Here is a 25,516-nt window from a genome sequence, read left to right as displayed (position 1 = left end):
TGCAAAAAAATCTCTGTGGTAGTGTTTTTATTTTCAAAGGGGGAATTACGTTAAAATGATGAAGTTTTAAAGATGAATTAAAACTAGTGGCCAAAAGGGTAAAATGTTTTCAAACAGAAAGAAGATTGTTTAAAGATACTGTGTTATAGATTCAGAGTAATCGTATCCTATATTAATGAAAAAGACTTTAAAGGGGGGATACATTTCCTATAATGTACTATTTTTATTTGAAAACATCATGAGCTCCTTTGCATAATATACGCTCTTAAAGGACCTATGTTCCATGGAATAAGAGGGCACTCACTCACAGATTAATAGCAGGTTAATTAGCAAGTAATAAAAGACAGAAATAAACACTCAGGCTGTCACAATGGAGAGTTCTCCCAGGGAAGTTGCCCAAGAATCTGTGCCAGAATGTGTGCTGCCCAATATACTTAGTCATCTGGAGGAATGGATGAATAGCGAGATGAAAAAGACTGTTGATAAGAAAGGATTAAAACCAAAAAATTGACAGTGAAATATAGAATTACTTCACAATATTGACTGAGTAAACAATAATATGTCAGATGAGATGCAACTGTGAGGCACATGGGGAAATACCTATTCAAAAATCAAATCAGTCTTTTGGATCTATTCTGGAAGGAGACCTTGGGGCTACTGTGGATAGCTCTAAATAATGACAGCTCAATAGTATTTTGGGCAAAAAAGCACAAATACAATATTGATAATGACAGATAAGAAAACTTGCAATAAACTCACAAGGAACATGAACAAGACACAATTAGAAAATAACCTGTGTACACCTTGCTAAGTAGTGGCAAAGGGCTGAGATACGGCTGATGGACAATTGCGACTTTCCCTCCTCTGATGAGCTATCCAGACTTAGGTGCAGGACGTTCATGTAAACCTCCCAAAGGTCTCCCTCAGACATGATTTCCTGCCAGAATCATTCTGCTATCAGTTAGAGTGTTATCTATGTAAAGCAAAGATGAACATTTCTATCGCTGAGAAATATGTTACCTTAGCTCTGAGGAGTAGCATTAGCTCAGCAAGGTGGCAAGGTGAGGATACCTGAATACTTTTTTGCTTAAGGCAAAACAGGAAGGAGTGCATTTGATAGGGAGCTCAAGCTCTTCTGAGCAGTAAGTTTGTTTTCTGTTCTTCTCTGTCCTAAGTAAATCTATTGTCTGATGTAATCATTCTCCAAAGAGCAAGTGCATTGTGAATCATTTATTCATGACTTTGTGCAAGCCAGCTGTCAGAGTGCTTAGCAGATGTGGAAGATGAAGAGCTGAGACTTCAGATGCCAGTAACACCAACTTCACAGAAATGTTGTTTCCTGATACAGTAAATGTGTTCAAATTACTGTCCTATAAAACATAGCGGTCGAGTTTCTGTTTTATTAGTCCTTTTATAAAAGATGAGAAACCCTGCCAATTTTGTACTCTGCCCACACTCCAGAATATTTAAATACTACTCTGTCTCTATACCTGCCTTCTGTCTGGTGATGTTTAAGTTGCATTCCCAAACTCAGTAATGAAGCCTTAATGCCTAAAGCTCTCTTTGGGATGGATAGAAAAAAAGTCACTTTATGGTTTTATTTGTTGACCTTTTTGGTTTTATTTGTTGACCTTTTATGATCATGTGATTCTTTATTTTCTTTCTCCTTAAGTGCTATCAATAACAAAGCTTCTGTTAAACATTACCAGCACTGTAGAAAGATCTAAGTGTAGGACTCTGAACTGACAGCAGTTTTTCAACTACAAGAAATTTCATGTACTAGTTAAAATACTGGATGTACTGTGAGATAAATTCAGACACCCTGACAGACAGCAATTCTTCGGCCTTTCAGATCCAGAGACATGGATGCTGAAGTGACCATTTTGGACTTTGTTCATTCACTAAGGTTGGGGAGCATCCTGAGGCTTGTAATGTGCCTCCATCCCTCATTATCCTAAACTGTGGAAAATATTGTTCAGGCAGAGCCCCAGCCCTCTGTGTTGTCAGGCAGCCCGCTCTATCACACAGAGAAGGAAGTGATTCTACTTCTGCAAGCAGGACAGCAGAAGAAGAACATCATGACATTTCAGAAAACACACATACAAATAAAGCCTTGCAATTGAAAAGACCCTTTTTGAATTGGGCATCCTGGATTGATGCTTTCCGATCCTTTCATTTGCACCTGCCTCATTTAAAGAATGCGGTACCTGCTGAGAGTGAAGGTATGTTGATCTTATATTCTGTATCAACAACAGCTGGTACCTGTCAGATAATCTTGGTAAGTCCCAAGGGGCTGCATTAATTAGGTGAGCTATTCTTCGGACGCCGAAGTACACAAAATGTCCAACAGCTGATGAGGTATAACCCGCACTATTCTGGTACAAACCAATACAGCTTCTCTCTTCAACTGATTTTGGAAGCTTTTAGACATTGCAGGAGACAAATTCAAAGGAATCGAGATCTTACAAAGAACTGCAAAGCAAATATTAACTGGGCCTGAACATTCTTATTTTAGGATTTTGCCCTCAGTGGCTCCAGTTTTTTAATGCAATGAAGCTTGAGGCTGCAATATCTACTGCCTTAGCCCAGCTCTCTTTTATGAAATGGCACATGAGAGACAAGCTTCAGAGCACCAATAAGACTGTGTAAAGAAACTATAAAGAAAAGCTCTAGGGGGGCCAAAGATGAAGGTACCAGGTAATATACCATGCTGAATGCTATATTTACATACATATAAAAATTAAGACTTCCCAAAGCCATGCAGTTCTCCAAGACTAAGCAGCTGATCTTTCACCACTGTTCTGGAAATAAGATGATGCATAACATAATTCTATTTCCAAGGGAAAAGCAGCAAGTGCTGCTAAGAGGTTGAAGCCCTACAGCTGCATTTCCCATCATTTCTCTCGGTAATTGTTATAGAAACCACAGGTCTACCTAGGAGTATAATGTGAAGCAAAACTAATAGCAAAGGAATCTGTAGGTCTTCCATTGCCTGTAGATACAATAAAATGGGATTATGAATTTCTGCGTTCAAGTACATTAGTCAAAATACTCAATATTCTCAGTCGTGACAAAGAAGCAGCATTAGCCAAGGTCAATATATGTGTAAAACAGGAAATTCAGTAACTATTATTTCATTATCAAGCATTGAAAAAGTCCAATCCCACCAAGGAGTCCACCTCTAGCTAGGATTTTTTAGTACGATGTCCTGATGGGACCATTTCCTGCAAAAGGGGTGGGTGCAGTTTTGGTATTCTGCTAAAATCAGGTTTTTAAGGAAGAAATGCTCCTGTGCTTCTGTGATCTTAAGAGAGGTTTCCACCTGAATCTTTAAAACTGGAGCCTTTGCTGAAGGAAACAAGTTTCTGACTAATGCTGATCACAGAAATGCTTTCTGCAGTACTGTCAGCACATGTCCAGGGGACACAGACAGACCCAGATTTGAGGCAGACCGTATAGAACAATCAAGAAAGAAAAGATTTGAACCCACGCTTCCTTGGCTTTTAAAGGTTTTCTCCACTGAAAGAGGGAACTTTCTTCAAAGCAACTAAAACTTACAAAGCCAAAGACAAGGCTATTATGCACTCCATATATACACTACTTTGAAGTAGTCCTCTTAGAAAGCAAAACGGACAAGCCCTCGAAGAACATTTCCTGATTCCCATGAGGTTTAAATTCTTTGTTCCCCTAAGAAAGAAATCAGTGCAGGCCCAGTTTCTCTTCAGTGTAATTCAGCACTGTTCCTTCTACAGTTCTGCAAGCCGTGGCATTTGCACAAGCCAGAAAGGTTCAGAGGACACTGGTCCCAGCTGCAGCAGGAAGCTCATACAGCTGCAGGTGGGAAGTGGAGAACTGAGATTTGAAACCTGAGATTAGTATAGCCTGGAAGCTGCTCCCCCATTACCGTGAGTGTCTAAAAGACCATCCACCAACAGTTCAATCTAATCTCCTCTAACTAGGGGATACTGAAGAAGTGACAAAAGAAATCCATTTTCTTATGTCTTTAAACCCGGTAGGGGAATCTCTCACAGTGGAAAGATCTGACAGCAGAGAAACCAATTGCTTTTGCGCTACTGCGCTCTGCTACTGGAAGTCCAACTTTCCATACTCCAATGGATTTTAGCCTGTCTCTTCATACCTTTTTCAGGTTTTGTCTTCTGTCTAAGACACAATGTCACAGGCTTCAATCCAATAAAAAGTGATGTACTGAGACTAATAAAATACCTAACCTTCCTCCTCAAGTTGCTATGTATTCCAAAATTTGGAGCTGCAATCAATCAAACTGAAAGTGTTCCACCGTTAGTGACTAGGGTTATCAGCAATGAAGATAAGTTTCCTGGCATCTGTGATTTAATTCTAATTACTTGTTATCCTCTGAGTATGTTTAATAAAGAGCTGCTGGCGCTTTGTAGAAAAGGTCAAAACATTCTAATAATTGCCACTTCTGCATACGTGTAGCAATCCCCCTATTTCTTTTTCCTTGGCTTTTCATTTGCTTAGAAATTGCTGCTTAATTGTTGCTTGTTTGCACACATCTTAACAGAGTCGCTTTGTATCACTTATATCTCTTGAGATAGCATGTGCCAAACTACTATCTTCAACCCACGAGACAAATGCTATATTGACACTGAAGATAAACCTTAGGGTATTGAGAGTATTTCCATAAGTGCCTGGCTAGAGTATTACCTATACTGCGAGTGACAGAAGGGCAATGTTATAATCAGAGGGATCACAACTTCTTCTTTGCACCTTCTTGTCCTAACACCTGGCCAGCTAACACTGACATTTAGTTAGTTCTTGACAAAGAAAGCTCGACTTATGAAAGCAGTGGCTGACTCAAATCACTGTTTCCTCTTGGGAATGCAGGCTTTCAGCTATGGTGAAAACGTATTGAAATAAAGTATTGATGATGGGGATACCGAAAAGGTCATTCTCGCTCCCGGAGAACTGTCTGTGTGTCTGCCTTAGTGAAATTAATTCAATTGCTTCCCTTTGGGACCGATGCAGACCACCAATGTGAGATGAAGCAGCAAGGTAGGGAAGCTTACAGTGTGTGAGCACTGAATATTTCAGCACTCAGAGGCAGAAGGGTTCTCCCTTCTCCTAATTTTGCCCTAAGTAGTCCATGGCAAAACAGACTGTTTTCTTCTCTTATTTAAGAGCAGCAGCATACAATACCTTAAGAGCTGAATAACATTCCACACTAAGAGATCTGCACCTGAAAAGAACTGTGTTCTTACTAACCTGCTTTCTCTCTAACATCATTCAGGAACAAATAAAACCTTCCCACCTCCTTGTCCCCCCATCACTCTCTTGTCCCCTGCACCTCGCCCCAATCCAAAGTCAACAGAGCTTCCCAGTTTGTAATGTTGCTCCTCTGCAGCTTTCTACAAGCAGTTAGCCCTATGCACAGGAGAAGCACCGCAGCATTATCCCAGGTGGGGGTAAGGGTGTCAGGGCTGCATAATCATTCTTTGCAGTGGGAAATATTTTCCTCACAGACTATTTCAGTATACAAGGAATGAAGTGGAGGGACTGAGGTCTGGACTGAGGCCCATTTCTACGTATAAAGAATCTGACACATGAACAGATTACTGTGGAATGACAGGTTACAGTGCATGGTATCAGCCCACAGGAAATCACTTATGCAAGGACCATGCACAGAAGCAGATGTAGGGCCAGAGAAACCGTGTTTCAGGCACCATGCCTGACTTCATGTATTATCTTAGCACACCATAGAAATGGCCACTAACACTCCACCTATATGTTAGGAATATTCATGCTTTTATTTTCTTGTGCCTTTTGTTTACGATGCTTATTTAGATGATGATTGTTTTGGGTCAAGGTTTCACTTTCATTGATACAGTGTCCAAGACAATACTTGACCCGTACAGTCAGAGACACTAGACGCGACTGTAATGCAAGTCATAAGACTACCCCACTTTTTTTAGATACTGACCTTCGCAGGATTCTCCACTTGGTGAAAACATCCCATTGTCATGGTAGCCATCTCTGCATTCGCAGTGGTACCAACCAGGCAGGTTAATGCAGTTTGCACGGCTGTCACACTGAACAAAGCCATCTGAGCATTCATCGATGTCTGTTTAGTAAGAACAACAAAAAAGGAGAAAATTCACACAGAGAAAATTGTTATATTCATCTGATGGAAGAACAAGGTCTCTGGTATTTCTGGGTTTCGTGGAAGTATTTTGATTACTGACACTTGAATTTCCAGATTTATCCAGAGAAGAAGTTTTGAATCATTCCCATGACTTTTGCTAATGGCATTGGCCCTGCTAACAGTGGAGGTTCTGCTAATCCCAATTTTCTGTTAGCAACTCATTTTGTCACAATACATGATAGGTAATCTGACATCTGTGTAAGCTGCCCACAGTATGAAGAAAGGAATTAGATCCCAGTTCAAATAATGTTAACCCTTTGAGTAGTGCAGGCTGCCTGATAAACAAAGATTCTAGGGGCACATCAAAATATTAAATATTCAAATACTAAATATTCACTCTGGTCCTTGCTTATGCTCTTGGTGACACCGATTTTAGGTTAGTAGGGCTCCTCTGTCTCGTGTAGTTCCTGTGGACTTACACCGGCTCCTCTGGCTCTCAGCATAACTAACTGCAGTCTCCTCTTGCACCACCAAAAAGAGCAGCTGGGATTCCAAACAAATGCTTAGACCCTAAAGATGAAATGCAACACATTCTACTCCTCCTGATAATTCATTTGGGACATGTGTTTCTTAAAAGAACAATTTCCACTGACTAACCTTTACTGTAACAACTCACCACAGAATGGATTTCTGGATGCACTCGCTAGATCCAAAATCCACCAAAGCACGTTCTGCAGGCACCTGAGCTCATGGACTCAGCGGAGATGCAGAGGACTTTGTGACATGTTCATTTCCAGTGCCTTCAGTTACGCAGTAAGGCGTATTAAGGAGTAATTGGTCCCAGAGTACAAGTGTTGTTAACAGTTAGGGACTATCAGGAGTATGGAGTCAAACAGGGATAAAAACATGTCCTTTTTTTATCAGATTCATCACATTATCACTGTGTTTTATACCAGGGGTGACATATCTATTTGTGCCTATGGAAGCAGCACAGGAGGAGACACAACATGTGCAAACTGCCTTCAGAAACAAAAAGCTCTCACCTCCCTGTCCCCTGCCTTGAGTTTGAATAGCAACTAAACCCTCAACATACTGGCCATCCTGGCCAAATTAAAATAACAAATTAAGACTCAAACTCTTAAAAGTACCTCAGCACTTGATCCAGTATCCTCTGGGATGCGAATATGAAGAAGAGGTGTGATGTGACCCCGGAGATATATGTAATATGTGTCAAAATTCTGCCCACAGTCCCTGTTAGCTCCCATATATGTCACCTGTTATTTTCATAGCAGAAAGTGTAAACTTGCTAAGAAAATCAATTGTGAGCTGCAATAAGGGAACAAATCTCTTTTCTGAGAATACTAATGTGTGCATAGATAAGGAAATACTCACTCTAGTCTCTCATGAAATCTATTGAAACACAAACTTTAAACAAAACCAAGGTTCCTTATCCATCAAAACCACTTTGTTACACATTTGAAGGTAAGAAAATTATTAAGTACATGGGGGACACCTGCATAAACTGTAAGTATTGCTCACTCACCCACATTTGGTTTTGATTTGCATTTTTCTTATACATGCCAGGGGGTAGGTGGGATGTGCCAAATAACTTCTCTTGGAATCTCTTTGGAATAACCGTACAACCATATCATGAGTGAATTTGTTGTTAAAAGCTTTACAGATTCCTGGAAAAATTTCATTAGAAATTTTCATTATTGTGTCTCAGTCTGATTTTCTATCAACAGTCTCTCTGACAGGGCACACCTGGTGTACGTGCATCACAAATTGTCATAAGTCTCTAGTGGTTTAAAACGCAGAATTTTCAACTTCACTATGAATTCCAGGAAAATCATCTAAGTAGTCCTGCTGCAGGACTGAGAAATGCCAAACCTTTACAACCTTCCGCTGTTCAGTGTGTGTCTCTCTAAATCAGTATAAACTCTGGCCTTTTTCTTGTGAGCAGCCAGGAGCCGGTGAGACCTCAGAGGTGCTTGAGAGATCAGAGGAAGATCAATGAAAATTATGTTACTGTAGTGAGAAAAGGTTGGTTTGCGGTCTGTGCCTTATCTACTGCTATTCACTCACATACCCGCAGATTACTTAAGAAAAAGGAAAGGAAAAGAAGAAAGGACTACAACCTAGAAGTTCCCTTACCACTGGGGAATATGCCGCCTGGGAGAAAGCTTGCCTGGCAGAACAGAACCTAAGTGACCGTGCTAAATGCTTGGGATCACCTGGTCAGTACAAGATAACATGTGGGGCTTGGCCAAAGCTACAAGCCCTAGAGAATCAATGAAGCATGTAAACTCAGAGGCTGAAAGAGAAGAGCTGTTGCTCAGGCTTGATATGAGTCTTCATACCTGTTACTTAATAACGTGCATTAAGACACTGGATGGCATGTATTTCTTCTTTGGGAAAGTGGAATGTATTTATTGGCAATGATGTGGAGAAAAGAGTGTTACTTAGGTCAAAGTAGCAGATATGAATTAAAGAAAGCCTGTGTTCCTCTCTGCAGAACAATTTATTTGTGAATCTGTAAGCCTTATAATCGTACGCACAGTATTGCTGGCACAGGCTGAGTGCATTCAGATGAACTCACTTACTGATTATTCAGGAAAAACAAGCCTTGAATGTCACATCAGTATTGGTAAACTGACAACAAAAGCAGCTTTTCTATATTTATTTGCCAACTACCTGACAAACCTATATCACAAGAAACACTACTTGGGATGAAATGCTTTTACAGATGCCAATAAACAAAGAAATACATTCTTCTGGTTTTGTTACAGCTGCATGCAAAGTTGAGTGGCGTTACGTATGAAAGCCTATCATAAAAAGCGTGGACAGAAGACACTGTTGGTCTTTAAGAAATGTCCTGTTCTTGACAGATTGTTTGCCTGAAACCATTGTATTGGAACACCATTGCTGCACCAATGATGAATAATCCATTACTCCTTACATGATTTTTGCAGCAAACAAAAGAAATCCAAACCCATTCTCCTCACCACTGACTTCAAAGGCACGTGCCAGTGGGTTTCACAATACAGATGTTCCTTATGCACAGAATTTTGTTCTAAATCTCCCAGCTAATACTGAACCTTAATTCTAGTAAAGACTTGCTCTGTAATGGGACAAAATAACTGTCACAACTTTGTTAAGCAAGAAAACACCGCAGAAATGTGTTTTGCCAAGCCAAAGCACTGATTTCATGGAAAATTTTCCTGACATTTGGATTAAAGGATTTCTATTTTCAAATGGGCATAGCATGGCTCAGGAAGTGCTGCAAAAGTATCTACAACTGCAATTATCTTATTACTATGGGAAAAGCAGCCAGAAATAATTTTTCTCTGTCCTATGGTGAAACATTCTCTGATGAATCATCTTGCAGCTGCTCAGTCAGAGGTGTGAGCTGACAAGAGAAGAAAAACTGATTGAAGTTTTGCTTGGCCAGTGGCTATGGTATATCAGTGGGCTATATGGAACATTAACACCACTAATGAAGTCCTGTTTGATGCTGTACTAGAAAGGCACAAAAAATGAATTACTCTACAGAAGGAAGTTACTGAAAGGCTTTATATTTTCACTTACGAAAAAAATTAAACAAAATGTTTAAGTACAAAGAAAGGAGGGATGTATTTTTTCCAATAGTAGGTGATGACATTTTTTAGCAAATAGACAAAAGAGACATCTTATTTTGAGTATGCAAGTTCTGCTCTTTTACTGGCTATAAGCAGCAAATGGCCTAATCCTGGCCCTGCTCCAATTTATGGCAGAACTCCCATTGGCTACCATGGAGGTGGCATTTTCTCTGTTTTTCTCTTTCCTTTTCAAATGAACAGCACAATCGCACGTACCAGGTCTGCCACCCCATGATACAAGTGGCCAGGTTTGGAACAGAAAGCAATACCGAGACAGGCACTGGAAGTAACCTTCACCCCAAGCTGGAGAGCAGCTACACAGCTGTACCATGGCACTTCAGCACCACCTGCTCGAGCTGCGCTTCCACCTTACGGCATTCGCATGGCAGCAGATTTGTGACCTTACTGCCCTCTACAAGTACCTGAAAGCAGGTTGTAGTGAGGTGGATGTTGGTCTCTTCTCCCAGATAACAAACAATAGGATGAAGGGAAATGGCCTCAGATTGCACCGGGGCAGGTGTAAGTTGGCCATTGGGAAAAATTTTTTCACCAAAAGAGTTGTCAAGCATTGGAATGGGCTGCCCAGAGAAGTGGTCAAGTCCCCATCCCTGGAGATATTTAAAAGACGGGTAGACAAGGTGCTTAGGGACATGGTTTAGTGGTGGAATGGCAGGGTTAGGTTAGCGGTTGGACTTGATGATCTTAAAGGTCTTTTCCAACTGAAACGATTCTATGATTTCAGCTCTTGAAACACCGTGGCCTGAGAACACAGACCTGTGAGACTGACCAGCTCACAAAACACCAGGAACAAGGGGACTCTCTACACTTCAGGGACGTGCTCATGGCAATACTGTATGTACCCTATTGCCACAAAACAAAGTAACTGATTATCACACACTTGTGTTGCGCATGATTTGGTTTTCAAATATTCGGGTTTTCTGCTGTGCGTTTTTCTTAAACTAAAATCAGTCAGCCTGGTTATTTCCATATTTTGTTACCCATTTTTCAACTGGAAAAAAAATTCAATTTTTTTTTTTTTGCTAACTGAAGCCCCACTCTAATAGAATAGACGCAGAGTCACAGGCATTTTGAAAGTAAGTACTTTATACACCTAGCTCCCCTTGACATGAAGAAAACTCGCTCTCCCAAATCACCTTCTTTATACCTCAGGCTCACTCATTTCCTGAACTGCGGCAGCAGTTTCAGCTATTATACCCCTTGCTCTTGGGGAGACGGCGAAAATTCCGCTCCCTGAAGAGTAAAATAAGATCATTAGCAAATTATCCACTGGTACACTAAGAAAAGAGGAAAGCTAGCTGTCTGATGAATATTATTAGAGAATTTCTGTATAATAAGAGCTTTTGAAGATTGAAAGTGGTATAAAATTGCCAATTTGAAAGATAGCCGTCCTCTTTCATCCAGCAATAGGCCCAAACTCTCAAATGTGGTTAAGCTGCACTCAACAAAGAACCATAGCATGGGGGAAGGGGGGGAGGCTATACCATTTTATATTACTCGCTTCAAGACTAAAATATTAATCATCAAATCCTCCTCTCAGAAAAGCCTGTACACCACCATCAAGCACAAAGTTACAGAGATACAGAGCACCATGTAGTCCGAAAAGCCTTTCTTTCATAAACTGCTTTATCCAGGTCAATACAAACCAAAGCCCCAGTAGCCCTCTCCTGTCAAGAAGTCAACACCACAGACTGGCAGCTGTGAATACTTAGAATTTAGTTATTTCCATCCTGGAAGTTTTTCTGGGACAGTGTAATACACGGCACTTAGCTAAGACTGCCACTTAATAGAGACTCCCAATTGCAAAAATCTGTCCCAGTGCTAACTGGGTTATTATCACTGGATATATTTATAAAAATTAATGAGCAGCCAGCAACTTCCATAATGTTCAGTCACTACTGACTTAGGCTAAATTTGAGATCTCATTTCAAAGGCAACAGCCTGGAAACAGCCTAATGCTTAACCTCCAGAGCCATCCACATCCCAGCCCCATATACAGTATAAATAAAGTGCAAACACTGAAAGAAAAATTATTTCAGAAACAGATCACTGAAGAAGTGGTTTAGGGGACTAGGAAGCTGTTTAGAAAGATAAATCTTCAATGGTGTTTTTAATGGGTAAACTTGGAACAGTCAGACTCTGCTATGTCTTTGCATATGTCAATACATTTTCAAGGATGTTAGGTCTGGCTTGGATATAGAAGACCAGACTTATGCTCAGATAACAGAATGTCCAGTAGGATTAAGATGATGTCTGGGTTATCTCATTTTAGTAAATACGTATGCAAGGGGGAGAAGGCCTTATTGAGTAGCACAAAATAAAAGTTCCCTGTACTGCATAATGTATCTGCTGTCAAAACTCAATTTTCTGGAGTAGCTTTGAAAAGGGTTCATTATCTCTACTGCAAGTTCTAGAGTCCCATCTCTCTCATTTAAGAAAAGTGTTTGTGTTGGTTTTCATGTGACAGCAGATTTCTAACATGATGATACTTGAGAAGACCCTGCTGTTCAATCAGACCTTTGATTTGAGATCTTATGCAAAAACCAGGTCCCGGTGGAGAAACATAAGAGCCTGAAACTAGTTCAATATACTGGAGCTACTTTGTTATTAAAACAAAATATCAGCTTTTGGGATTTCCATCCCACTACATCCCCATATACCACATGCATATAAATATCATACAGAGGAATATAAAACCCCAAGAATACAGAAGCTGAGACTGCTGAAATAAACCAGGAAGATGTCAGTTATGCCAGAAAACCAAAGTTGTTTGGAATGCCTTTTAAATCTGTTTTGTAAAGTCTGATCAGCTCCTTTTTTCTAACACTGCTGCTGAGTCCCAAAGGAACTTTCTTCCTTGGTCAAGAAAAGCCCTGGAGCCTGATTTTGTTTACAATCTCACTCTGATTTGTTCAGCTTCCAGTAACTCTTTAAAGATACAATATCATATCGTGAGCACTAGGACATGCTTTTCACTGTATGGGTCCTCACAGCAAAGTCCCAATTAAAACACAGAATATTCTTGATTTTACTGTATTTGCATCCCAACATTTCAGTTACAAGTTTAAAACACGAAGGGCCAGATTACAGCTGGCTTGTGGGGCACAGCAAAGAGTCACCCACAATTTTATCCAAGCGTAACATAGTTCTGTGGGCAAAAGGACTTTCTCTACACAGTATTCGTAACACCAGTAATCTCAGATACAGCCTTCAGAGAAGAGTGAAGACCATGGCCTTTCCTCTCCCTGCTCCTCTGGATAATGAATTAGGCCCCTGTTGGAAAAAATGCATTTTTCATGCCTCTGGAGTTGCTGCTTCTATCTCTACACCTCCCAGATCTAGTAGAAATTCTGGCTGAGTCACCTTAAAACCATAATCTGGATCAAAAGGCAGGAAACTAGAGCTGGGGCTATAAATGTCATGTTAAAAATTGCTTCAACAGGTTGAGTCAGTGCTGCAGATATGTTCTTCACCAAAAATTTCCAACTGGCATGTTGCATGAAAAAATAACTATTGTAAAAACAGGTCTTTTTTTTAAAAAAAAAAAAAACTAGCAAGAGCATGATTGCATTTTTGAAGTACCCTGTCCATGGAAAACTAATTTAGTTCCATTAATGAAAAGGAAGCAAAATGTGATTGAGGATGTAATATGGAATTATAGTTCATTAATTCTTCAAGTATGTAATTTTCCAGACTCCTGATCCCCCTTTGATTTCTGCACACCCCCATAGGTCCTGCTAAATGCCAGCAAAAAGAAATTCAATCGTGTTGTTATTTCATGTGTGGCAGTGGCGGTGCTCCAAAATTAGATAGAAACGTTATGAAAGGGAATTTTCCACTGACTGCTTCACCATGCAGCCCTGTTGAAAATTCTTTGTTGTCAAAAATCGATCAATCACAGACCCCACCGATAACTGAAACTATGACAGTCTCTCATTACACACCCAACAGCATCAAAGGATGTGATATTTGTAACAACTGAAGACAATAATTCAGAACACCTAATTAGCCAGGATGAACTAGGTGCATCCATGAATAGTGTAAAAAAGGAGTATATTTTTCAACAAAGATTCTGTGAAACCAATTGTGCCAATCCCCATTAGAAAGACTAATTGAGAGGTATTGGGCCTCTATTTCTAGTCACTGACAAAGATAAGGTTTTGCTTTCACTTTGTCCATCATTCTCAGTACAGCATCTCATCTTCACTGTAACACGTGCTTCCGTTTCCTTGTTAGCCCTATCTTGAAAAAGCATAGTAATTATTTTCTTCAAGACAGCAAAAGCACTTTTCTACTTTGAAATACACCGACAAACCCATTTTAGATACCTCCTAGTGTTTCGAAGTTAAATAGCTCCATTTGCATGTGTTAGAAACCGGGCTAACACATTGGTGCTATCACCGTGTCAGTTGTTGGGTAGCAGTAGCCAGGTCCTAAGCAAAAAAGAATTAATCTCTCTGAAAAGAGAAGAGCTACTTTGGTCAGCTGTTACCTATTTCCTAAGGGGTGGGAAGGAGGACATTACTTGCACAGTGTACTGACCAAAGATACTGAGCTTCCTCCAGTGAGGAGTCAAGTCAGTCATAACCATGAGTTAAGCCTTTTAGATATTTGAACCAAGGATGCAACCCAGCACATTCTCAGCTTAGTTTGGGTTCGGCTTTGCAAAAAGTTGTTTCAGGGCAGCTCTGGTACAAATTACAGTAAATTTCCAATGATTCAGTTCAGAGGCTACTTAAGGAAAACAAAAGAACCCACAAAGCAGCTCAAAGTTTTGGCTAGGAATTGATTTGACACTCTGATTTGAACTTGGTCTTTTGCTATGGTCTTCTACCCATTGGCCGGGGTACCACACATATTATATGTGTGCTTAAGTTTAAAACCTTCTTGCCTACATTTTCTTACCAGTGACTCGTTACCATGACTCTCAGTCCATATACCAGTGACTATCAATTCACGTTGCTGCTCCTGAAGTATAAAATCACGTAGAGGTTGTAGAAAATTTCTGAAGCACAGAAAAGGAACCAAACCACGCTATTCCTTTGTTTGGGCTATAAATATATCATTGTCGTATATCTCCAGCCACTGCAGGCTCCCTCACGTTGACAGCCAGAGGAAGGGTTCCACAGGGATATGGGGCAATGATTGGCAGTGTTATAGATTTTAATTCCACTAATAGTTGAAAGGCTTGTAATTCATAAAAGAGAGAGCTTACAGTGAGTGATGAAGGTCATCTCTATCTCCCTTATATAACAGAAGGAAATTCTATTATAATGCTGGCCAGCTGCACTATTCACATTCTATTTATAGCCCCCTGTATTTTAAGAACCTAATTGAAATTTTAGTTTTCATGTTTAGTAAAGGAGGTTCTTTCCGTAGCAAATAATAGCTAAGTGGTGGATGCATTCTGATGTTTTTAACAAATAACAAAAAATCCCATCTCCTCAAAGCTCTTTTGTAGCACTCTCCTTCCCTGGTTTCTCTTTTTTTTTTTTTTTTTTTTTTTTTTTTTTAAGCTGCTACATATAGGATTGTAGTGTTGCAACAAGCTAAAGATAATATAAAGAGAAAAAGATAAGTACTAGTATTTGGCTCTTCAGCACAGGAAAAATCATTTGTTATTCAAAACTGACACGGACTCGGAGGGAGGAAAGAAATAATATGCACCCAAGAAACTGTGTCAGGCAAGGAAAATGAAGGGAGAAAAAGACACAGAAGGATGAAGCAGCAAAGCATCTTAAGCTACAAAACAGAAAAGATGAGGCAAGTAGGGTTCATGCCTAAATCCAGAATGCTCACCAAACTCAATATAGGCATTTTTTGCTTAATTTTTGTCAAAGATTTATTTAGTGAATAAATATAAGTAAAAATGTAAAGCAAAGTAAAACTTCCCAAGCTTCTGAAGTCACTAGCCCTTGTCTCACTGCTCATTTTTGAGCTTATTTTTCATATCTGAGAAAAACTCAGGTGATAACAGGGATTAGGGTGACCTCCCTTCCAGATACTGCAGCCAGGCAAAAAATATCTCATCCGCAGAACCCCAGCTTTCCTCTCGGCTTGCTGCAGATCTCATTTGTTTACTCTCATAGACAACTTCTAAACCTTTTTCTGCAATTTAATGAGCTAGCAATTTTAGAATATGTCCTTTTTGAAAGTCAAAGGAAAAATATTTTCTTAGGTTTTATGAACTGTCTGCACTTCCTACTTGGAAAAAATATGACATAAACGCCACCATGTCCTCTCTCAGATATTGATGTATTTGAACAGAGGAGCAAGGGGAGCAGAAATGAGATAACCTATATTTTATCTAGACTTTTACCACTGCCTTCTTATGGAAATGTTGTCACCTACTCACCTGCCCCATGTGTCTTGATTTCCACATCTGTAAAATGGGGAGAAAGTGCTTCTAGCAGCTCTGGTTTTGTACATAAAGAACTCTGGTGCAGAATTTTAAGACACAGAGCTGATTCAGCCAGTACTACATGTGACAATGCCAAGGCATGGTTTGGGGAACAGTAACACACCGAGGAAGAGGAACTACAGAAGAGGCCAATGTGTTTGGGGGAGAGGCGAGAGGAAGAGCATTGAGCTGTAGAGATGAAAGCTGCACCCCCGCCTTTACTCCCCCACCTGCTTTATGTGGTAGCACAGACAGATCATAGAAGTCACAAGGATGCTCACTGATAGTAATTTAAGTCTTGCATTTTTTGTTTCAAACAGACCTCACAACGTAGACCACAAGTGTTGTTTTTTGTAAAAATACAAGTCTCCTGTACAGTTCTGCTCCACTCTAAGGATCTTTAATATTTATGGATATTTGAAAGAGTGGTTGAATATAGCACCAGCACATGTAATTAACTTCATATTATTATATGTGTTCAGGTGTTGTGGTTTAACCCTGGCTGGCAACTCAGCACCACACAGCCGCTTGCTCACTCCCCCCACGATGGGACGGGGGAGAGAATCAGAAGGGTAAAAGTGAGAAAAGTCACAGGCTGAGGTAAAGACAGTTTAATAGGGAAAGCAAAAGCCACACATGCAAGCAAAGCAAAGCAAGGAATTCCTTCACCACTTCCCATGAGCAGGCAGGGGTTCAGCCATCTCCAGGAAAGCAGGGCTCCATCACGCGTAACGGTGACTTGGGAAGACAAACGCCATCACTCCGAACGTCCCCCCTTCCTTCTTCTTCCGCCAGCTTACATACCGAGCATGACGTCCTATGGTCTGGAATAGCCCTGTGGTCAGTTGGGGTCAGCTGTCCTCGCTGTGCCCCCTCCCAGCTTCTTGTGCACCTGGCGGAGCTGAGAGCTGAGAAGTCCTTGGCCAGTCTAAGCACTGCCCAGCAACAACTAAAACATCAGTGCGTTATCAACATTCTTCTAGTACTAAATTCAAAACACAGCACTATAACAGCTACTAGGAAGAAAATTAACTCTGTCCCAGCCAAACCCAGGACATCAGGGGAAATATTTGGAGAAAGGGAAGAGCAGTAAGCTATTCCGTACATCAGCATGTTGAATTTCAGACTCTCACTTACAAATGGCTTATCTATATCATATATGCCATGTTTGCAACCCAACTTCTGCCTGCATATGTGTATTCTATAGCCTGAATTAGCACTCAGAGCACTGTTAAAATGGAGCGTTCCTTGCAGGAAAGGTTCATTACTCCAGGGGTTAGCTGAACACCTCTCTAACTACAGTTTCTGAGACTGCCAATCTTGTTTTCTTCTTCTGATTTGAACTTCCTTGTAACAGTAAATGTGAAGACTTGGCTTTTACTGGCACACAGCTGAAATTTGATGGAATTATTAATTATAATAACAATTCAAACAACCCTCATTAATTCTTTGCTGGATTTTTTTATCAGAATTGTGGAACATGCGGTACTATTTCTCTTCTCAGCAGCAGTCCGAGTCTAAAGTTACACTTAGACTGTAAACATCACACGCCCAAGGTTCATAAGCTTATTTATGACTAAAATCCTTCAAATCTGTTAAGTTTACTCCTAAGGGAAAGAAACCCTCATGCAGAGGCTCTTGGAGAAAAGCTACTGCAGAGGCTGTGCTAGAGTTTCTTGTTCTCTCTGAAAAGATCTTCCAAATTCTTTTGGGCTGTGGGAGGAAAAAGAAACTTTACACCCTTTATACAAATGAATGGAGAAATCTCAGACAAATCAAAGGGACAGAGATGTGATGGCAGCCTGGACAACCTGCATTTGTAAGCTAATTCCTACCAGATTATTGCTCAATAGGGTTTGCAGTTTATCGCTTTCCCAACTGATTAAGTTCCCCATCAAATCTAGAATGTACTCACTCACGAGCTTTCATCTTGGTTTGGATGAATTCTCCCCTTTCCTTCAACCTTCACCTCTTTGTTCAAGAGTATTTGTTTTAGAGGGAGTGAGGGACATGCCCTTTGCTACCTACAATCTCTGGGAGCAAAGCTGCTACTGCATCATGCATTCTACATGTTGCTCTCTCCCTGCCTCCGTGGGACATTGGCATTAAAGAAGATGCCAGTTAAAAGAGAGGTACAGTCAGGAGAGAGTTAAAACCTTTGCCTCTACCTAGTTTCTGCCAGTGTTTGCTCTTGTCTGGCTGCCTATGTTCATAAGAGCAACCGAAGCCCAATTAAAAAAGTGGAAATTGCAGTTATTTGGCTCTTTAGTGCTCAGCATTCCTTAAGATGTAATACATCAAATGCTTTGCAGTGACTTTAGACTTAAGCAAAGTCAACTTATTTTTCATTAACTCATTCAAATAGCTTAGAAAAACGCATCACACTTGAGATCCTCATGGGAGTAACACCTTTTTTGAAATCAACCCTATCTTGACTTTTTTCAAACCACAATACACCTATTAATTCTAAAGGCACAAGCATTACTAGCAACTTGCTTTATTTTTACGCATGTTGGACTGCTATTCACCTAGAATACTAATTAGTTGTGAGGGAGGCAGATGATTTATGAATAAAGCTATGAATGCATTGCATGTTACAGTTCCTTCAGCTAGACTCTGCCTTAATAGGATTCCTGCTCACCCAAGGCCTGACTTCAAAAATATAGTAAAGAGTGAGCATCACAACAGCATGCTTCACAGCCCTTGTTTTCCTTAGGGTTGGTCAGAGATACCAACATGGTCTTGACCACCAATGGCAAAGAGTCATATTTTGCATCCGCGCAGATGGACATTTTAAAGTGACTCACTACCACTTGTTATTATTGTTCCTTAATAGAAATAAACAACAGAGCCTGGATCATATGCAAAAGCAGCTCATTAAAAGCACATAGGCTTTTACACCAAGAGAACTGTATCCATTTATATCAGTTGAATACAAGGCCCAGTTTTGGTGAGATGAAAGCATGAGAAGTTAGGAAAACAGTTATTTTTATCAGGTTTGCCTAGAAATTAATCAGATTAGGAGTATGGCAAAAAATAAATATAAAATAGTCCCTAATTTTGAATTGCTGGAAGATGGTTCAAAAATATAACGCTCCATATTTTTAATACAATACCTTTGTTTGACTACAGAAGACCATAACTAAGGAAAATAAAACATTTCATCAGCAGAACTCTACAGGACTTTCAGGACCAGCTTTTCAGTAATACCCATACAGCTTCAAGCTGGGAAGTACAGAAAAAATCTCTCCCCGCCCCACTCAGTCTTGGGTAGCTGGCAATGCACAAATATGAAGGCCATAATTTCCTTGCGTTCTTTTCCTCCTCTGTTTCACCAGATGTATCATATGAACAAAGCTCCTGACCTGAACAGAAGCTGTGAAGATGATGGCTCATGATTTTATGTAAAGCATATCACAGGAGTGCAAGAACAAAAATATAGGATTCAAAAGTAACTCTGCACTCTCTGCTCTAGAGCAGCCAAACAAGATTTTTCAGAGACTTTCTAGGAATTTCAGATTTGACAGTATAAATTAGGACTGTCTGCCTGGAACAGACACCCTCTATTACTGAGGATATCTCTCCCTATTAATCACTGGTCAGAAGTAAATACAGTATCTTGCGCCCTAAGCAGTACATCAGAAAACTGTATTAAGAAAAAAAAAAACCAATGCAGAAGCATATAAGCAGTGCGGAGGTCTAAATTCCTCGAATTACTGTTCTTAGAAATTATTTATTTGAAATCAAGGCAAGCCAAAACAAACAACAAAAAAAGAGTGCATATACTTTCCAAGTACTGAAAGGATTTGGGGACACAACCAAGGTACTGGATCAGATCGTTCACTGGGGCGCAGTTCAGTATTTGAATCATTGTTCTTAGGTGCTAGTTGCCTAGAGTTGCTCAGGAGGTAAAATTTATTTGCTTTCACCCTGGGCAACAGGAAAATTACATTAAGTTGACCATACAAATTATTGTGTTGATTTTAGCCTACTCCTTACTAGCGCTTGTTCAAATCTCAAAAGTCACCTTATATTTTGACATTAAAAATATTGCAACCACAGGAAGAGCAGAAATATTGTCAATCAATCAGACGACTGATATACTGGTATGGCTTTGTAAGGAAATAACTCATATAGTCATTTCCTGCTAACGCCTCCTCAAGTCACCAAAAAATTCAGTGAAAACGCTTGTTTTCCTTGCATAGTTATAGTTCAGTAGGACTGCAAAACACAAATTATGCATTTCAAAAATCATTATTAGGGTTCTGTATCAATGTATTGAAAAATTATAATAGTGACATATTAATCCTTTTAAGTAGAATTAGCTGTTATGTTTAAAGAAGACATAGAAGTTGATAATATAGGATGCTTCCCATAACTTGTCCATCTTTACTATCTGCTTTTCCTGAAGTAAGAGAGCACTTAAAACGGAAAACATGTAGACTAAGATGTGCCATCACTAAGCACACTAGTTATAGCCATTACCTCGATAAACCCAGGCTAGCTCAAACAACACTGTTCTTGCCTCTAAAATCAGTAATCAACATGCAACATGGCCATCTCTGAGAAGGCCAACACCGTATCGCAGACCACTCATTACCCAGCCTGTGCAAGCTGGGTAGTGCCTTTATGTAGCTGTCGTGGTTTAACCCCAGTCAGCAAACAAGCACCCCACAGCCGCTCGCTCAACCCTGCCACTGTGGGATGGGGGAGAGAAATGGGAGGGCAAAAATGAGAAAACTCATGGGTTGAGATAAAAACAGTGCGATGGCTGAAATAAAATAAAGTAAAAATTAATAATAATAAATTGCAATGAAAAGGAAAACAATATGAGAGGGGAGGGAGAGACCGGAGGGAGAGAGAGAGAGAGAGAGAGAGAGAGAGAATCCAGGGAAAACAAGTGATACAATTGCTCACCACCTACTGACTGATGCCAGCCCGAATTGCTGCTCCCCAGCCAACTCCCCCCAGTTTCTATACTGGGCATGACATCATATGGTCTGGAATAGCCCTGCGGCCAGTTGGGGTCAGCTGTCCTGGCTGTGCCCCCTCCCAGCCTCTTGTGCACCTGGCAGAGCAGGGGAAGCTGAAAAGTCCTTGTCCTAGTGAAAGCACTACTTAGCAATAACTAAACGATCAGAGTGTTATCAACATTATTCTCATGCTAAATCCCAAACACAGCACTATAACAGCTATGAGGAGGAAAATTAACTCTATCCCAGCTGAAACCAGGACAATAGCAAAGATGCAAGCTATAAAGCAAGATGTTTCAGCATCCTCAGCAAAATCATTATGTTATTTTTAGCAGCTGAGTCTTGTCTCTTTCTGCTGAAATGGAAACTACAGAAAATATTATTTAAATGCAGGTGCGTGTAGTAATTCAGCTTCTTTGAATAGAAGGTACAGTTAGATATTTACTGTTACAAGTTGAAGTTAAACCAGTTTAAACAGGATACTGAGAACACCACATCTCCATCTACATTTGAACTATCACTGGAAAGGCCAAACTTCCCAACCCAACATGTGACATGCCAAAATTTTCACAGGGCAGGAAGCCAGGAGACTTCCTAAGGAAATGGGGAGCACTTGGAATGACTCCAAGAGGAGAAATGGCAGTGATACCCTGGGGCTAGGGAATGCATGCGGCTAAGTCCAGCGACGAGCTGGGCACGTCAGCTCCAGCATCCCTCCTCGCTCACCTCCTCCCTCAGCCAGGGCTCTGGGTTATGCAGGGCCCTGGCACCACAGCCTCAGCACAGCTGCATCGTCATTCTTTTGACCTCAACCACTTGCAAGCCACAATTTAGCTTCTTCGGGTTTTGTCCTGGGTGTTTGGTTTTTTTTTTTTGCTTGCACTAAGAAAAAATTTTAATAGCCTATGAACTTTGAAAATTACTGAAGTTGAAATGCCAGACTTGAGTGACTCCAAAAGGCCTGACTTTCAGAATATGATGGACTCCTACTGCACACTGGGATCTATTAAAATGTTTTACACTGCAAATCATGCTCAAGCACTATGTGTTTTTAAAAATTTTATCCAAGCTCTACAGATTAACTCAACATTTTCTTATTCCTGTGAATTGAAGTCAGGCCTGTATATCCTCTGACTTCTAAGTCTCAAACTTGGAAGCCTCCCCAAAAACAGGAGCCTGAATTCTCAGGATGCCAGGATCCAAGCAAGCCAGGTGGACTATGAAAACTAACAAACTATGGGAGGCATTCCTTCTTCCCACAGCTATTTCTCTGGATGGTCCATGCCTGTGCTGCCTTCATGTTCACTCCACCACTCTCCTCTTGCTCCCTTGTTTTGTTTCCTCCTTCATTAAAAAATCCAGTAACCTCTTAAGGATTTCAGAGAATACAATTATTTACCCTAATATGCTTTCTGCTCAAGGAGTTTGTATGTTAAACTCATTTATCCCAGCATGCAACCAACTTCCCCTGGTGAGACCATGAACTGTTGTTACTCTGGGTTTCTGCAGGACCCTGCACACTTGTACCACAAAATTGAGCCTTTTAGCATTATTGTTGTAAATCCCAATCCGACTATCAGCAATTTAAACCTTCATTGTAAAAATAAAACTGAGCAAATGGCAGATTCCTAATTTGTTTGGAAAGTTGTGACTTTCATAGCTTAGAGAGAGTTTTCATTAGACTGGGGCCAAGCATTTTTAAGAGTTCTGCCAAAAGTAATTCCAGTTCTTATAGATTTGGTTCAATGCTCTGTGGGCTTCAAATGCCATTTGTGTCACAGTTTTAGCTTCAGAGCCTACCTGGCCACACACTGATTGTGGTAGTTTTAGCTGAACACCAGGGATCAAGAGCTTAAATGGAAGCAGTTCTCTTGTGATGCTAAAAGTACTAAAATACTTCATTTTTGCAAAATCAGCAAAGTTAACAAGCTTTCTGGTTACTTTGACAAAGCCTTCTATTCCAATACCAGTAGAATTATTTTCCTAATAACTGGGGTATCAGAATTAAAAGATTTTCACAAGCTTCCTTTGGAATAGGAATAATAACAGTCTTAATAATCTGAAGCCTGCTATTATTATGGTCAGTGCACATGAACAAATTAATTTGGATTTGCTGAAAAGAGCAACAGTCATGCATGGTAATAATTTAGCTCACATAGAATGTGGCACAAAACTCTGAAGAGACGTGGTCTATAACAATTATTTACCCAAATCACTTCTCTGAGTTGTACTTCAGTATTTTGAACTAAAAATGTTAAGCACAAAGCTGCAAAAACTTGTTTTAGTGACATCAAATTTTTTTTCCTTCCCCGTGAAGTACTCACACCACTTACGCTATTTTTGTTTGAGCTTTCCATACATGGAAAAAAAAAGGGGGAAAAAATACAGAGAAGAGCCAAACAATATACTTTCCTTGGATCTGGCTATTTCTGATAAGAGATCAGATAAGAAAGGGTGATTGCACAAACGTGATGCTCATTTTTTTTCGTAAATTCAGTTACATATTTAATTAAGCCAACTGTTAGTACTAATGTATGGCTGAGTGAATGTAGAATCTGTAAGTTAAACTTTTTCTCAACAGTTCCTTGCAAAGGTAACAGCTTTGTGTGCCAGTTTATTTTCCACAGTTTGCCATGGATTGTTTAGTAACAGGTGGACGTGATTCCCGTAAGATCCAAGGAAAGTTCATTACCAGGAAATGCAAGTTACAGCCATTCATCCATAAAAAAGCCATATACTTCCCGCCAACCTGTTAACAAAAACTACATCAAAACACTACTAGTAGTGGAACTCTGCTATTTGATCTCATGCATAATTAAAAGCGGTCCAAGGGAATACTCAAAGCACAAAACAACTGTGGGAACTCAAAAAAGAAGCTGACAAGCAGCAAAAACACAGTAATCTTGTATACATGCACTAGCAGATATGCATATATAGTAGGAGAACAAATCCCCTCTTAAAGCACTGTCATCAAATTAAAGGGGAGTTAGAGCAACATCAAGCAGATCTAACAAAGCCATCCTGTGCTGGATTCTAAAATAAACCACTTCTCGAATACAATTTAAGATAGCATTTACAAATGCCCATTGAAGAATTCCTAATTTTGCAATCAAATAAGACAGTATTAAGTTAGGTATTTTGAAAAAGTTTAATAGGCACGAATATTTTTGGATTCCCTTGGCAGTCTCAGCTCTCTACACTGCAGAAGGCTGTTCTACTGGGTTAACTACTACTGTGCCTTGTAAGACTTGAAAATCCCACCTCCCTAAGCCAACGAATGCAACCCCAACATTAAGAATGCCTCAACCCACATCCTTTGGGAAGAAAAACGGGAATTCTCCCACATCTAGTTTTTATATTCTATTACCAATTAAAAAGAAGTACTGGAGGTTGATATAGCTGCACATGATTCTTACAGCTGCTTCCTCATGCCATTGATCCATTTCCATGGGGCACAGGCCATGATTAATCTAAAAGAATTCCAACATATCACTCTAAGGCGTTGCAATAGCTCTGTTACTGCAAGGTACTCCACAGTGAATACCTCTTCTCAGGGGAATACCTGACTAGCAGTATTAGTTGATTCTCACTCTTATGTTTCTGAGAGAGATGTGGCTCCTACTGAAATCCCAGAGGCACCCACCTGGAAGCGAAAAATTTTATGAATCCCATTACAGTGCTTAATTACACAGGGCTTCACTTCTCTTTGCAAAAGCTGCATTGAGTTTAGGAATCTGACATAGCCTTTCCATGGCAGCTGACAGGTGAAAAGACTTACAGCTGTGCCCGTAAACACAAGTAAGCTTCTGGTGCTAATCCACCAGAACTGGGAAAGATGCTTTGAGTTCTGGGTGAATGGGTTTGCCCTGAAACCATGTTTCAATCTCAGGATAATTTTGTCAGAAGACTTCTGACCTCTCCCATCAGAAGCAGGCTGGCCTGCTTCCTGCCCAGCAGTGCCCTATCAGCCACTGCCTCTGCTCCTCTCCGCTCTGTTGGAAGGCTTGGAGGAGCTGTTAGCACCATCATATGGAACAGTACAACTCCCCAGCCAACATGGCCACCAAGTAAACAGGCCAGGCGTCGTGGTTTAACTCAGCAGGCAGCTGAACACCATGCAGCCGCTAGCTCACTACCCCCCTCCCTCAGTGGGATGGGGGACAGATAGGAAAAAAGGTAAAACCCATGGGTTTTGGTAAAGATAGTTTAATGAAACAGCAGAGGCAAAGAATAATCATAATGGTAAGAAAATATACCGAATATATAAAACAAGTGATGCACAATGCAATTGCTCACCACCCATCCATCGATGCCCAGCCAGTCGCCAAGCAGTGATCACTTCCCCCCAGCCAACTCCCCCCAGTTC

At 40.3% G+C, this 25,516-nt stretch overlaps 1 protein-coding gene across 1 annotated transcript in view; it reads right to left on the bottom strand.

The window, feature by feature from the left end:
• NELL2 (neural EGFL like 2) overlaps window positions 1-25,516 on the bottom strand; it is a 171,359-nt gene that overhangs the window by 10,381 nt on the left and 135,462 nt on the right. Inside the window, exon 15 of the mRNA XM_009642290.2 lies at window positions 5,960-6,100. Within this exon, the coding sequence (XP_009640585.1) occupies window positions 5,960-6,100 (141 nt within the window). The remainder of the gene's footprint in view (window positions 1-5,959; window positions 6,101-25,516) is intronic.

The sequence above is a fragment of the Egretta garzetta genome, unplaced genomic scaffold (genome assembly GCF_000687185.1).
Source record: "Egretta garzetta isolate BGI_Z169 unplaced genomic scaffold, ASM68718v1 scaffold420, whole genome shotgun sequence".
NCBI classification, from domain to species: Eukaryota; Metazoa; Chordata; class Aves; order Pelecaniformes; family Ardeidae; genus Egretta; species Egretta garzetta.
The sequence above is the reverse complement of the archived record's forward strand: the minus strand, read 5'-3'. Positions and strand labels throughout refer to the sequence as shown.